This window comes from Coregonus lavaretus (genome assembly GCF_964263955.1).
Source record: "Coregonus lavaretus genome assembly, chromosome: 6".
NCBI lineage: Eukaryota > Metazoa > Chordata > Actinopteri > Salmoniformes > Salmonidae > Coregonus > Coregonus lavaretus.
Window position 1 is genome coordinate 53789186 of NC_139993.1, and position 16348 is coordinate 53805533.

General features: G+C 45.6%; 1 protein-coding gene across 2 annotated transcripts in view; it reads left to right on the forward strand.

Annotated features, from left to right (window-relative positions):
* The window catches only part of LOC311131433 (desmoplakin-B-like), a 41758-nt gene extending 28383 nt beyond the window's left edge, over positions 1–13375 (forward strand). The window contains exons 22-24 of one of the 2 annotated variants that reach the window (XM_084164421.1): positions 4054–5880; positions 7058–7255; positions 7373–13375. In XM_084164421.1, the coding sequence (XP_084020547.1) occupies positions 4054–5880; positions 7058–7255; positions 7373–10642 (5295 nt within the window). In that variant the 3' untranslated portion in view covers positions 10643–13375. The remainder of the gene's footprint in view (positions 1–4053; positions 5881–7057; positions 7256–7372) is intronic. The other variant, XM_084164420.1, reaches the window with a different exon arrangement.
* The last annotated feature ends 2973 nt before the right edge of the window (positions 13376–16348 follow it).

Genomic DNA, 16348 nt, shown 5'->3' on the forward strand with positions numbered 1-16348 from the left:
CTGGCATGAAAATGAACCATGGGAGAAGCGTCCTCCATTTGCTATTTAAGTGCATAGATGACATGTATTTTTCCCCCCTCCTCCTGTTTCGAGACAGGTGCATGATAATGGTCCATTCTAAAACAAAACAAATTTCACACATATATATTATTTAGTGTATGTAAAGACAAGATGAAATCAAGTATAGTCTGATGGGTGACGATATTATTCTATCACTTGTGAATTATATATTATCACTTGTGAATGATGCCCGGCTTGTGTGCAGTAAGGCAAGAAACGCATACCTTTTTGTTGCGACTTTTTCAAATCATAGTCGCACACCTCATGTACCCATAGGCCTACAGTGAGGGGAAAAAATAATTTGATCCCCTGCTGATTTTGTACGTTTGCCCACTGACAAAGACATGATCAGTCTAATTTGAATGGTAGGTTTATTTGAACAGTGAGAGACAGAATAACAACAAAGAAATCCAGAAAGACGCATGTCAAAAATGTTATAAATTGATTTGCATTTTAATGAGGGAAATAAATATTTGACCCCTCTGCAAAACATGACTTACTACTTGGTGGCAAAGCCCTTGTTGGCAATCACAGAGGTCAGACGGTTCTTGTAGTTGGTCTCCAGGTTTGCACACATCTCAGGAGGGATTTTGTCCCACTCCTGTTTGCAGATCTTCTCCAAGTCATTAAGGTTTCAAGCCTGACATTTGGCAACTCGAACCTTCAGCTCCCTCCACAGATTTTCTATGGGATTAAGGTCTGGAGACTGGCTAGACCACTCCAGGACCTTAATGTGCTTCTTCTTGAGCCACTCCTTTGTTGCCTTTGTGTTTTGGGTCATCACTGTTTGGGTCATCCATGACCCATTTTCAATGCCCTGGCTGAGGGAAGGAGGTTCTCACCCAAGATTTGACGGTACATGGCCCCGTCCATCGTCCCTTTGATGCGGTGAAGTTGTCCTGTCCCCTTAGCAGAAAAACACCCCCAAAGCATAATGTTTCCACCTCTATGTTTGACGGTGGGGATGGTGTTCTCGGGGTCATAGGCAGCATTCCTCCACCTCCAAACACGGCGAGTTGAGTTGATGCCAAAGAGCTCGATTTTGGTCTCATCTGACCACATCACTTTCACCCAGTTCTCCTCTGAATCATTCAGATGTTCATTGGCAAACTTCAGACGGGCCTGTATATGTGCTTTCTTGAGCAGGGGGACCTTGCGGACGCTGCAGGATTTCAGTCCTTCACGGCGTAGTGTGTTACCAATTCTTTTCTTGGTGACTATGGTCCCAGCTGCCTTGAGATCATTGACAAGATCCTCCCGTGTAGTTCTGGGCTGATTCCTCACCGTTCTCATGATCATTGCAACTCCACGAGGTGAAATCTTGCATGGAGCCCCAGGCTGAGGGAGATTTACAGTTATTTTGTGTTTCTTCCATTTGCGAATAATCGCACCAACTGTTGTCACCTTCTCACCAAGCTGCTTGGCGATGGTCTTGTAGCCCATTCCAGCACTGTGTAGGTCTACAATCTTGTCCTTGACATCCTTGGAGAGCTCTTTGGTCTTGGCCATGGTGGAGAGTTTGGAATCTGATTGATTGATTGTTTCTGTGGACAGGTGTCTTTTATACAGGTAACAAGCTGAGATTAGGAGCACTCCCTTTAAGAGTGTGCTCCTAATCTTAGCTTGTTACCTGTATAAAAGACTCCTGGGAGCCAGAAATCTTTCTGATTAAGAGGGGGTCAAATACTTATTTCACTCATTAAAATGCAAATCAATTTATAACATTTTTGACATGCGTTCTTCTGGATTTTTTTGTTATTCTGTCTCTCACTGTTCAATTAAACCTACCAATACATTTGTATAGACTGATCATTTCTTTGTCAGTGGGCAAACGTACAAAATCAGCAGGGGATCAAATACTTTTTTCCCTCACTGTATATGTTTTGATACGTTTTGTATCACAACTAAAGTGGCGAAATAATTTCTGAAAATGAAGCACATCAATCTGCTTTACAACGGGTGTAGAGCCTAACTGGTATACATACGCAGCGCGTGAGTTTCAAGTTTGGGGAAGATAGTTTTCACCATAAAAATGCACCTTTATAATAAAAGCATTACATGCATAATCACATTTGTGGTCACTTTTGATAATGGTGTTTTCCCGCGAATGGAACATTTGCGTTTATAGCCTACTGCCATGTGTGCATTGCTGCGCTTATAATGTGAAGAAATAGCCAAATAGTTTATCAACATTTTAAGCTACAGTGAGGGGAAAAAAGTATTTGATCCCCTGCTGATTTTGTACGTTTGCCCACTGACAAAGAAATGATCAGTATATACAAATGTATTGGTAGGTTTAATTGAACAGTGAGAGACAGAAAAACAACAACAAAATCCAGAAAAAAAGCATGTCAAAAATGTTATAAATTGATTTGCATTTTATTGAGGGAAATAAGTATTTGACCCCCTCTCAATCAGAAAGATATCTGATCTCCCAGGTGTCTTTTATACAGGTAACGAGCTGAGATTAGGAGCACACTCTTAAAGGGATTATTTTGTTGTTATTCTGTCTCACTGTTCAAATAAACCTACCATTAAAATGATAGACTGATCATGTCTTTGTCAGTGGGCAAACGTACAAAATCAGCAGGGGATCAAAACCTTTTTTCCCTCACTGTAAATGTTCTGACCTGTTGCGTCAGCCTCATTGCATAAAACATGTTTTTTGATGCTAGTGGTTGTATTAATTTGGGATCTATCGCATCCCACAACTGTCCCAGACTATGTTTGGAATATTTATTTCTCGCAAAGAATAGAATAGGTCAACTTTTGTACTATGGGGGATAGTAGATTGACATAGGCTAGTGCTTATGCTGTTCGTTAGGCCTACTCATCTTGTTGGCTGACGAAAATTAAATGTGGACAGTTCTTCCAATATCTTCAATATGCACCTCTGAATTGGATAAGGACGCGCGCAGTTGCGTCCCCGATGTGTCTGTCTTCACTTGTAGCCTGTGAGAAAGACTCGATCACGTGACGGGGAGCCATGTGAGTGAGAGGTGCTTCGAGCACGCAGCCGGGAGAGGGGAATTATAATTATTATATTCAGCCCAAGGGCACAACGGCCACTGGCCGCAAAAGGCATGGATTTTTTTAGGGGGCAGTACGGCCACACAAAGGGGATGCTGCCGGGAAATGTGAAGGCATTATCAAGTGCTTGTGAAATTGTGAATGAGAGACTGATGAAGTTTGTACAGCCTGCACAAAAAACTAAGCAGAGCTCATGCCTTTCATGCAACCTTTTAGAGTCGCATCATGTAGCCTTAAAATGTATTAAAAATCAAAACATATAGCCCAACGTATGTAACTACAGTTACATAAATAACTCTAAATTAAGCATATAGGACTACCTGTTTCTTTGTTAACCGCTCAACACAGAATAGCCGGATGTGCAAACTCCCTCAAATCGTTTGGAGAAAATATCCTTTCTATATTATTCAGCTATGTTCAATTGTATTCTTCATACTATAAAATAATATAAAATAATGCCACAGAATTATAAGCAAATCTTGTCTGCTAAATGAACTAGTGTAGGCAATAGCCATATGACATAGCCAGAGCCTAACATAAGGACAACTCAGAGTATGCAATTCTGTTCTTCTGAAATAGACTACATTTTCTTCATATCATGTTTCTTTAGACCTGTCTAAAATAAAAAATTTGGTTTATTGTGATGGCGTAGGCTATATTACATTGATTTATTCGTTTGTTTTAAATGTTGATGTTCCAAAGGTCTGCATCAGTGGATGGTAGGCTATGCGTTGAAGCCAATAAATGCTAAATGTGTTAATGTTAATTAACGGTCAATTACCGTGAGACCGGCAGGTACAGTTATTTGCTTGACAATCACCGGCTGACTAAATTTCATGACCACCACTGCCCTAGTTGGGAGCACCAGTGCTACCAATGATTTTTTTTTTATGTAGAGCCCTGCATGTACTTCATCCACTCTACCTCACACCTGGACCCTAATCCTTCCTCCTCCTCCTCTAGATGCGTAACACCAGGATCGACCTGTTGGAGGAGGAGCTACGACTCCTTAAAGAGGATATCGGGTACCGCAACACCAAGAACAGTTCTCTGGAGGAGGCGTTAGCTCGCTATCGACTGGAGCTGTCCCAGTTGCAGGAGCAGCTCCACTCTGTGGAGGAGGTGAAGAGGAGCAAGGCCCTACAGTGCAGCGTCACCCAGGACACTCTGGCCTCCACCCACGGCCAACTGAAGGATCTGCAGGAGCAGGTGGCCCGCCTCACCTCCCTCATGGAGGAGGAGAAGAGGAAGAGGATGCTGGCGGAGGAGTGCTACAGGAAGCAGCAGGAGGAGCACGAGCAGGTGCTGAGGAGGAGGCAGAAGGAGCTGGAGGAGGCCAACTGGGCCAAGATGGAGGTGGAGAAGAGCGTGGGGGACCGGGAGAGGGAGGCAGAGAGGCTACGGAGGCAGCTGGAGGAGGAGGTGCGACGCTGCAAGGACCTGGAGCAGGAGCTGTCTAAGGTAAGGAGCCAGTGCAGTGTGGAGATCAGTAACCTAAAGCTCAGCTACGACTCCCAGATGACCTTCTGCAGGACGGACATCCAGCACCTGTCTGCCCAGAGGGAGGAGGTGGACCAGGGCATCAGACTGCAGTGTGACATGCTAGAGGCCGAGAGGAGAGACCAGGAGGACCAGCTCAGGAGGCTGAAGGTGTGTCTGAGCCAGGCCGAGGAGCAGAGGAGGAGGGCCGAGGAGGAGGCGCATGTTCAGAGATCTGTGGTCACAGAGGAGGTGCGGAGGAGGAGGGAGCTGGAGGCGCAGGTGGAGATGTTAGTTAGGGAGAGAGGGGAGGACAGTAATCAGTATAGAGAGGAGGTGTCCGAGCTCACCAAGGCCCTGCAAGAGAGGAGCGGCCAGCTGGTTCTCCTCACACACAGCCTGGAGGAGGAGCAGAGGAGGAGGAGAGCCCTGGAGGAGGAGAGGACCAGGCTGGAGCTGCTCCTGGGGGAGATTCAGGCCAAGCAGGCCTCCTCCTCCCAGGCCGTGACCCGGCTGAGAGAGGTGGAGGAAAAGCTGGTTAGCATCCGTACAGAGTTTAAGAAGGAGAATGTTGAGAAGAATAAGGCAGAGCAGAGTGTAGCCAGGTTACAGGGACACGTCAGGGAGCTGCAGGCCACGGCTGATAGGCTAGAGGGGGAGGCGGAGGCCCTGAGGAGAACCAACCAGGAGGAGGTGACCAAGAGGAGGCACGTGGAGACAGAGCTCCAGAAAAACACCCACACCATGCGGGAGTACACCAGCACCATCACCACCCTACGCCGGAGCCAGGAGGAGGCCCAAACCACAGGGAGGAGGGGAGAGGAGGAGCACAGGAAACTCCAGGAGGAGCTGGAGAGGAGGTTGAAGGAGTTCAAGGCCTCCACGGAGCGCCTGACGTCCCTGAGCTCTGAGCTGAAGTCTCTCCAACAGCAGTTCCTCCAGGAGCAGGCTAAAGTCCGTGAGGAAAACCTGCGCAATGAAACACTCTACAAGACCATTGAGGAGAAGAGCCGGGCGCTCAACGAGAGCTCTGTAGAACGGGAACGACTCCAGACCCTGACCCTGACACTGACCAAGGAGCGACTGCGACTCGAGGAGGAGCTGAGGGGAGTGAAGAACGAGAGAGATGATTTGCTGAGAACCAGACAGGGAGCTGATGATGAGCTGGTGTCTCAGATCACTGCTCTGGAGCTGCAGCTGAAGAGCAGCTTGAGAAGCAGCGTGGAGACCCAGAGCCTGGTGGCAGAGCTCTCTTCAGAGAGGGAGAAACTCAGGATGGAGATAGATCAAGTCCAGAGGCAGGCCATGGAGGTACTTGTCTTGGACCTTTTAGAGGTTCATGTCGGACTGTTTTGTGTTTCTCTAAATCAAACTATACTCCTTTAGTTAGTCTTAGTGGAATAGGCTTTAGGCTGGCTGTGGACAATGCCTACTCTTGCATGCTGAAATACCTCCTGTTGATGCCTTTGATTGTTCTTTGTTTTGTTTTTTGCTCTGATCAGATTGTGAAACACATACAAGTTATTCTTATGTGTTGGCATTTGCATTTTCAATCGTTAGATTAAAAGAAAAAAAACGAATGCTTCCCCCTCTGCCTTCTCTCACAAAACTGCTATCCCGCCCACAACTATACTCTTAGAAAAAAGGTGTTATCTAGAACCTAAAATGGTTCTTCGGCTCTCCCTTTGAAGAACCCTTTTGATTCAATGTAGAACCTTTTTGGGTTCCATATAGGACCCTTTTCACAGTCGGTTCTACATGGAACCCAAAAGGGTTCTACGTGGAACCAAAAAGGGTTCTTCCTCTAACCAAAAAGGGTTATCTTATGGGGACAGCCGAAATAAAACTTTTTTTTCTAAGAATGTAGACGCTTCCTCTGTGATTGAACAATCAGCATGCTTTTTTGCCATTGCTTGTTTTGTCTGCAATGATCCACAGTGTGTATATCATCATGGGTCCTCTGGTGTCTGTTTGTGTCTCTGTAGTGTCATCCTCAAGTCCTTGTCTAGTCTAGAAGTCCCTTTGTCTAGTCTAGATATCAGTCCTAGTCTACAGTGTCTGCCTATTTCCTTTGTAAGTTCTGGAAACCTACAATGTACAAATGTGCCTTTAATTGCACTCACTTTCAATTGTATGTGAATTGTGTTGATGTATCCATGTTGCGGTTTAACTGGTAATCTCTTTACTCTTATCATTTTTAATTGATAACTGCTCATTGTTTATGTGTGGGTAAGTTATTGGAGCTGTGTTGTGTTTCTTCAATAACAAAGCATGCTGTCACATGTCGTTCTTATTGTAAATGCCAAATCACTATATTTTGTGACATTTTTAAACAAATTCATTCATTCTTATTCTCAAACTAATTACTCAACTAATATTTGTTGCCCCTTCCTCTGTCTGTCTATCTCTCCTCCACCCCTATCTCCTCTCTCCCTCCCCATCTTTATCCCTCTCCCTCAACCCCTCTCCCCCATCTCTCCCCATCCAGACCTCCTCTCTGATACAGTCCACCAAGACCCAGTACAGCGAGATGGTGATGGAGAAAGATGCTCTTCTGCTAAAGCTGAAGCAGACAGACCAAGACAGGGCCAGGTCCCAGAAGCTGGAGGAAGAACTAAACCGCATCAAACTATCTCTGGAGTCCGAGTTACGCCTCAAACTACGTCTGCAGGAGGAGAACGAGAAGGTGTGTATTGTTGATTTCACTTTGCCGTCTAGAAACAACTTTAATATATATATATATATTTATTTTAAATTCATCCATTCCTTTATCCATTCCTTCATTAATTCATTCACCATTCAGGCCAAAAAGGACTTCCTGTACTGGAAGGGCCAGTATGAGTCCAAAGAAGGTGCTGTGAGGCAGTTTGACTCCGTGAAGGAGAAACTGGAGCGGGAGAGGAGCTCTCTGAAGACTGAGATTGAGCGGCTGATGAGAGAGCTGAGGGAGGGGGAGGACAGGTATAAGAGCAAGCTGCTGATCACCCAGACCCAGCTCTCTGAATTGACCTACGTCAGAGACACCCTGGAGGCAGAGTTGAGGAAACTCAGGGAGCGGCCCGACGCCTGCGCCAAACACACCCAGACGGACGAGAGCGGGAAGAAAGAACTGGACCCCGCCACGCTGGTCTTCGACGGCGTCCGTAAGACAGTGACGGCCAAACAGCTGCTAGACTGCGGGGTCATCGACAAGCCAACCTATGGCCAGTTGCTGAAGGGTCAGAAGACGGTCCGTGAGGTATCTGTGGACATCAAACTGAATCTGAAAGGGACCGGCATCATCGCTGGTGTTGCTGCAGACTGTCAGGATAAAATGACGCTCACAGAGGCCAAGAGAGCCAACATCCTCTCTGAAGACAGCGCCACCTTGCTGCTGGAGGCCCAAGCTGCCACAGGCCACATAGTGGATCCCAGAGCCAACGAGAAGATGTCGGTGGAGGAGGCAATTAAGAGAGGAGTGGTGGATGAGGAGGATAGAGAGAGGCTGCTGGCTGCAGAGGCTGCCTGTCTGGGGTACCGTGACCCCAATACCACCAAGCCCCTGTCAGCAGGCCAGGCTATGAGGAAGGGCCTGATCGATAGAGACACAGCTCTACGGATGCTGCAAGCCCAGGAGTCTGTTGGGGGCATCATAGACCCTGTCCTCAGTGTCTTCCTCCCTAAAGACGCAGCCATGGACCGGGACCTGATCGACGAGGACCTGTACCGGGCCTTAAACCAACGACCTGAGTGTTACCTGGACCCAGACACCCAGATGGGAGCCAGCTACGTCTCCCTGAAGAGGAGATGCAAGGCCGAACCCACCACTGGTCTCCTGCTCCTCCCTGCCCCAGAGAAGCCCATGACGGTGAAGGGTCTCAGGGGAGAGGTGTCTATCAAGGATCTGATGGACGCTAACCTCTTGGAGAAATCGGACATGGACCAACTGAAGGATGGCAAACTGACTAGCCAGGACATCGAGGACCGGTTGAGGTCGTACCTCTGCGGCTCCACCTGCATCGCAGGGGTCTATGACGAGGCTAACGACAAGACCCTATCCATCTACCAGGCCATGAAGGAAGGGTTACTGAGGCCCGGCACAACCCTGGAGCTCCTCGAAGCCCAGGCCGCCTCCGGATTCATGATCGATCCCATCAACAACCTCTGTTTGACCGTGGCCGATGCCTACAAGAGCGGCCTGGCCGGGCCGGAGTTCAAAGACAAACTCTTGTCTGCAGAGAGGGCCGTCACCGGGTACAAATATCCAGGCACAGACAAGATAATCTCCTTGTTCCAAGCCATAGAGAAGGGGCTGATTGAGAAGGGACATGGGATCCGTCTACTGGAGGCTCAGATCGCCAGCGGTGGCATCATCGACCCCAGGCACAGCCACCGCATCGAGGTGGAGACTGCCTATAAGAAGGGCTACTTCGGAAAGGAGATGAACCAGATCCTGACAGACGAAGGGGACGACTCCAAGGGCTTCTTCGATCCCAACAACCAGGACAACCTGACTTATCTCCAGCTAAAGAAACGCTGCATCATAGACCAGAAGACTGGCCTGGTTCTCCTGCCCATCAAGGACAAGGAGAAGAAGGAGCCTCCGCAGACAACGACGCAGAAGAATACTCTGAGGAAGAGGAGGGTGGTGATCGTAGACCCAGACACCAATAAGGAGATGAGTGTGAAGGAAGCGTACGACAAGGGGCTCATCGACTACGAGACCTTCCTGGAGCTGTCGCAGCAGGAGTGTGAGTGGGAGGAGATTACGATCACAGCCCAGGATGGATCCTCACGATTGGTCATCATCGACAGGAAAACTGAGATCCAGTATGACATCAGAGAGCTGCTGGAGAAGAGGGTGATCGACCAATCAGTGTACGACCAGTACCAATCCAAGACGATCACTCTCGCACAGTTCGCTGACATCATCATCAGCAAGACCAAAGCCGCCAGATCCTCTGCCGCCTCCTCCTCCTCCACATCATCAACATCATCATCCAAAGCCAGAGCATCATCAGCAGCAACATCAGCATCCTCCCTGTCTTCATCAACCACCTCCGCTCAGCGGATCACTTCCATCAAGGCTGAGAAGACGAGCTCCATCATTGGTGGCTCCACCACTGGCAGCTCCACCATAGATGGCTCCAGCATTGGCAGCTCCTCTGGTGGCTCCCTTGGCAGTTCTACCACCTCCAGAACCACCACCATCAGCTCCTCTACCCAGCCCGATGGCCCTCCCTCCCACAGCTCCCTGAAGAACATCGCCAGCATCTCGGTCTCCCTGGCTGGCCCTGCTGAAGCTGTGGTCTTGGATGGGGAGCAAAGCCCTGTGGGCGCCATCTTTGACATGGAGGCCCTAGAGAAGATCTCCATTTCTGAGGCCCACAAACGTGGCCTGTTGGACAGCATCTCTGCCCAGAGACTACTGGAAGCCCAGGCCTGCACAGGAGGCATTGTAAACCCTTCCGATGGCAGGCGCCTTTCCATCCAGGAGGCCTCCCGCCAGGGGATCATTGAGAACGACATGGCTACCAGGCTGAAGCCTGCCCAGAAGGCCTACATTGGGTTTGAAGATGTCAAGTGTAAACGCAAGATGTCCGCCGCAGAGGCCATGAGGGAGAAGTGGCTTCCCTACGAGGCGGGCCACCGCTTCCTGGAGTTCCAGTTTGTTACCGGAGGCCTGTACGACCCGGAGCTGGGCCGCAGGAGGACCATCGAGGAGGCTGTCAAAGTGGGCTGGCTGGACGGGAGGACGGCCCAGAAACTCCAGGACATGAGGCACCACGCCAAGAACCTAACCTGCCCCAAGACCAAGCTGAAGATCTCTTATAAAGAAGCGCTGGATAACTGCTTGTTGGAGGAGAATACGGGAGTCAAGATGCTCCAGGCTGCCTCCACCTCTTCCAGAGGGATCAGTAGTCCATACAACTCCTCCGCTCCCGGGTCCACCTCGGGCTCCAGGACCGGGTCGAGGTCGGGCTCCCGGAGAGGCAGCGTGGACCAGGGGTCGCCTGGCTCCTCCAGCCGATACAACGTCATAAGCAGCTCCACCTACAGCCGCACCTCCTACAGTTCTAGCTCCATTTCATAGAGTGATGGAGAATAGGGGAAAGAGGGAAAACTATTAATTAATTAATTAACTTAGTTGTCTTACTCTTTGCATACTTTTAGTTTCTGTTTTTACATATTACCTTTTGCTTTACTTATGTAAGGAAAACCTGCTTATTGGTCAGTTAGAAATGTGCCTGTCCTAGATAAAGTGGTACCATCAAATGTTGTATGTTATGTTTAAAGTGACAAAAGATGGATAAGAATGGAAAAACACATTCTTAGGTGTTTGAATTGAAGTAAAATATAAAATAAAACATTATGTATACTGAACAAAAATATAAACGCAACATACAACAATTTCAAAGATTTTACTGAGTTACAGTTCATATAAGGAAATCAGTCAATTGAAATAAATTAATTAGGCCCTAATCTATGGATTTCACATGACTGGGCAAGGGTGCAGCCACCCACCGGGGAGCCAGGCCCTGCCAATCAGAATTCGTTTTTTTTCCCATAAAAGGGCTTTAATACAGACAGAAATAGTCCTCAGCACCCACACACACCTCCTCAGATGATCCCACAGGTCAAGAAGCTGGATGTGGAAGACCTGGGCTGGCGTGGTTACACGTGGTCTGCTGTTGTGAAGCCGGTTGGACGTACTGCCAAATTCTCTAAAATTACGCTGGAGGCAGCTTATTGTAGAGAAATGAACATTAAATTGTCTGGCAACAGCTCTGGTGGACATTCCTGCAGTCAGCATGCCAATTGCACGCTCCCTCAACTTGAGACGTCTGTGGCATTGTGTTGTGTGACAAAACTGCACATTTTAAAGTGGTATTTTATTGTCCCCAGCACAAGGTGCACCTGTGTAATGATAATGTTGTTTAATCAGCTTCTTGATATGCCACACCTGTCAGGTGGATAGATTATCTTGGCAAAGGAGAAATATTAACTTACAGTGATGTAAGCTTTTTGTGCGTAAGGAACATTTCTGGGATTTTTTATTTCATCTCATGAAACATGGGACCAACACTTTACATGTTGAGTTTATATTTTTGTTCAGTGTAAATTGGCTTTGTTCTCTCAGACAGCATGATACGACCACTTCTTTGTCAGACTTTATTTTCCCAAACTCCATAGTACTACAGTATAAATTGATTTATTTCGGTGACAATAATGTAAAAATGAAATGAATGTATAAAAGGTTGGATGGGAGGAGTGTTTTGGAGAACATTAATAGGTGTTATGTTTACTTTGAATTCGGAAGTACAGTACTGTTTCTTGCATGGGATGGTGTCATAATAACATTGCTTAGTGTTTATACTGTTAGTGTAATATTGGACTGTCTTTTAACACATTAACTATTTTTCAATTTCTCAAAATAAAATGTTACATCGTTGCACTTTGGTGTCTGTGTGAAATAGCCTATAATATCATATGGTCAACAAGATTATGTGATGATTTTGGTACGAAAACATGAAAATACCACACTATGCCAAAGATATGAGCATCATGACATGTATTCATAGTCATAAATATTGTGTGAAATAAACACAGAAATTGTTAATGATCGTTTAGAATACGTGTCAAACTCGTTCCACGGAGGGCCGAGTGTCTGCGGGTTTTCGCTCCACCCTTGTACTTGATTGATGAATTAAGGTCACTGATTAGTAAGGAACTCCCCTCACCTGGTTGTCTTAATTCAAAGGAAAACCCAAAAACCAGCAGACATTAAGCCTTCCGTGGAATGAGTTTGACACCCCTGGTTTAGACTGTGCCAGATGGCTCTCACATAAAACCTAAATGTGTCGGTCAGAGAGAGTTTTCAAAATCTGGTTTAGAGAATACATAACATAGTCAAATAATGAATTGTATAATTGTCAAATTTTCAACTATACAAGTCTGTCAAACTTTAACTTCTCAGTTCAACTCACTAGATTCTAGTGAGTTGGACTCAGACATTGGATCGCAGTAGACGTTCAATGTTTTTCCCCAGCTACACTGCATTGTTGTTTCTCTTTGCTTATTTGAGCTGATCTTGCCATAATATGGACTTGGTCTTTAACCAAATAGGGCTATCTTCTGTATACCCCCCTACCTTGTCACAACACAACTGATCGGTTCAAACGCATTAAGAAGGAAAGAAATTCCACAAATTAACTTTTAAGAAGGCACACCTGTTAATTGAAATGCATTCCAGGTGACTACCTGTGGGGATCTATTTTCTCATAACTGGAGGGATGAATAGCTTAGAAGGAATGCATTGGTGATTAAACATAGAAGGTTTATACTGTACTGATATGAATTGTTTCACATAACAAGCTGTGATTCATGTGAGGAACGTTAGGGGCTAGGATGAGATAAAACTTGTATTTCTTACAGATACGAACACTGCCTCTTTGTTGTCTGTGAACCGTTGTCTGTGAACCGTCCTTGAACGTAGGTACTTACAGTACAGTGGAACGGTGTCTATGGGCGCTGACTCTACAGGTTGTTATAACAACTTATGCCTGGCAACAGTGTGCAACAGTGGAGCGCCAAGGGGCTGGGACCAGCCGGTGCGCCAACGGATTGGCTGAGTAAGTCTAAACCACGCTCAGTCTCTACTCTGATTGGCCCAGCAGGGAGTGGGAACTATCTCTGTCAGAGTATTTGAAGAAGAACCTGTAACAATGGATCAGTTCTCTGAGTGCCCTGTGTGGTATTTCAGTGAGCCCGTATACGAACCATCATACTTATCATACATACATTTTGCATATAATAAATTTAGCTTGGATTGAATATCTCTTGATTATGTTTTCTATTATTCCAATACCAGATTTGAATTATGCAATTTCTAACAATTGGTGACCTCCGACTGTGATCTGGTAGCGGAACTTCGCTGGAATTCACCCAGCCCATTGGACATCGCGTTCAATGTTTTTCCCCAGCTACACTGCATTGTTGTTTCTCTTTGCTTATTTGAGCTGATCTTGCCATAATATGGACTTGGTCTTTTACCAAATAGGGCTATCTTCTGTACACCCCCCTACCATGTCACAACACAACTGATCGGTTCAAACGCATTAAGAAGGAAATAAATTCCACAAATTAACTTTTAAGAAGGCACACCTGTTAATTGAAATGCATTCCAGGTGACTACCTCATGAAGCTAGTTGAGAGAATGCCAAGAGTGTGCAAAGCTGTCATCAAGGCAAAGAGTGGCTATTTGAAGAATGATTTGTTTAACACTTTTTTGGCTACTACATGATTCCATATGTGTTATTTCATTGTTTTGATGTCTTCACTATTATTCTACAATGTAGAAAATAAAGAAAACCCCTTGAATGAGTAGGTGTTCTAAAACTTTTGACCGGTAGTGTATATATATTACATTTCGATTTATCAGGTGGTGCTGCAGCACCCGCAGCACCCTTACTTCCGCGGCTATGCTTTGGTATGAGCTATACACCTATCAGATATACCATTGTGGTTACAGTAGCTAGCTGCAGACAGTCGTGCGTGCCTTCAGAGTGACTGCAACCTGTAAACGGCGTGGATGCAGTGAGTCCCATTGGTGCAACAACACGGTAGGAGGCTATTGGAGCTTTACAGAAAGCACATTTTAACAATGCATTGTACTTCTGTATGTAGGGCTATTCATCTCACAGTTTTCAATGGTTGTCGGTAAACGATTGTCGTGTATTGAGATTATGACGTTGTTAAATGTTTAACTGAAAGAATGTTGATTTTAGTATCAAGAGGGAATGTTTTAGTGTAACGCCACATACAACAGACAGGAAGTGTGTTGTAGACAGGGGATTGGACAGTAGGGGGAGCCACCCACATCTTGGGAGTTTATATATACTGGGGGAAAAACGAAGGAGGGTCAGAAAGCATTGAGATTCATTTGGGACGGCTTCTCCAGACTGCGCGGGTCTGTAACTTATGCTGTAACCTCGTGATATTAATAAAAGCCTCTAAAACACGGTGCAGCCTAAGTGGATTCTTTGATTGACAGCAATACCCACCAGCATTCGACGCGATACCACACGATCATTTTAATACTGTCACAGAAAATACTATAAACTGCAAGCTTAGCTAGCTACATCAATTGTTCTGTGGCTACATTTAAGTTAAGTGATAATGCCCGAGAAGCCGGTGTTTCCAAACACCAACTTCGAGGGCATTATCACATTTATACATACTCAAATAATGATATACATTTTCACTAACGTTATTTTGATTAATTTATTCATAATATTTCATCCTTCCACGAGATATAGTCCAGACACAAATCTAAGGTTGCTACCCAAGCCGACTAGTCGTTCGTTCTATCGGTTCGGTTGCCAGAGACACGACCGAGTCGTAAAGTCTTTTTGTTTTGTATCTATGGACCGGACCCAGTCGTTCGTTCTAAATGTTCCATTGCCATACTGGCTGGCAACGTTCTTATCCCTTGCTTGCTAGCTAGCCAACTATGGCTAACTTACAGTCATGTCAAACCGTGCAGCCCGAATAACAGCAAAGTAGCTGCATATTTTTTATTTATTTATTTTATTTCACCTTTATTTAACCAGGTAAGCCAGGTGAGAACAAGTTCTCATTTACAACTGCGACCTGGCCAAGATAAAGCAAAGCAGTGCGATAAAAACAACAACAGAGTTACATATGGGGTAAAACAAAACATAAAGTCAAAAATACAACAGAAAATATATACAATTAGCTAATGTTGCGCGATTTCGCCTGGCAGAGAAAATGTGCTCTCGTCAGGACACTGCTAGCCAACAACACACCTAACACAATCAAACTGAAGCTGGAAAGACAGCAAAATAGCTGCGTTTCGTTTGACCTGTTTTCTATTGACATTTCTTTGTATATGTCCATAAAAATTATGCCAGCTGATTCATGATTTCGAATGGGTGAGAAAAGCTGCCTGACTGTCTGTCTCGTCCCGACTCGAGACAGGTTCATTATGGGACAGCTGGAGATTGTTTCAATATTGAAATTATATGTTGCTAATGTCGGAGAGACACACAGTAAGGTTAATACAAATCTCCGCTGTTAAAAAACCAAATGCTAGTCTAAAGGAAATGGGAGATCATGTCTAGATGCTTTTTACAGTGTAGATCTAGTGTATACATTGCCAGGCTGGGCTGATGAGACAGTGGATTGCGCAATGAGATGGAACAGAGTAAATGGGCATTTCAACGTCATAGATTTAATCGGTGGTAATTTGTGGAATTGACACCTGCTGAAACTATAGTAACTGTTGACTGTCATTGACAGCCCTGTCAACAAAGCTAACCTGGATTGATTATCATCGATGTTGATATTGTCTCGCAATCTATATCACTTTTAATTGTAGAGGTAGATTCAATGTTGATCAGTGTTTTCTTTAATATTCAAGCTTTTAGACGAGGGACGTAAAAACCGTCATACCGGTCGATATGCAGAAGGTGGCGGAAAAAGCAAGCCAGCAGGAATGTATGCGTTGCTATCGTGATTTCAGTAAACAAACAGTGCAAATCTACATCCGGTAGAAAACAACGCTACGGCAGAAGGCAAAAGTTGAAATATTTGAAATCAATTCCCGTCTAACGTCGTGCTCTCGTTAAAAACAATGACATCCGGTTTGCCGTCTACCTCCTACCATCTAAACGCAGCATTACTGTCAATTAGCCTGCCTGATAAACTGTGCTGTGATGTTGATGTGATTTTCAGGAGACACATCATTACCCTTCTGTGATTTGTCTAGGTTGTCTGT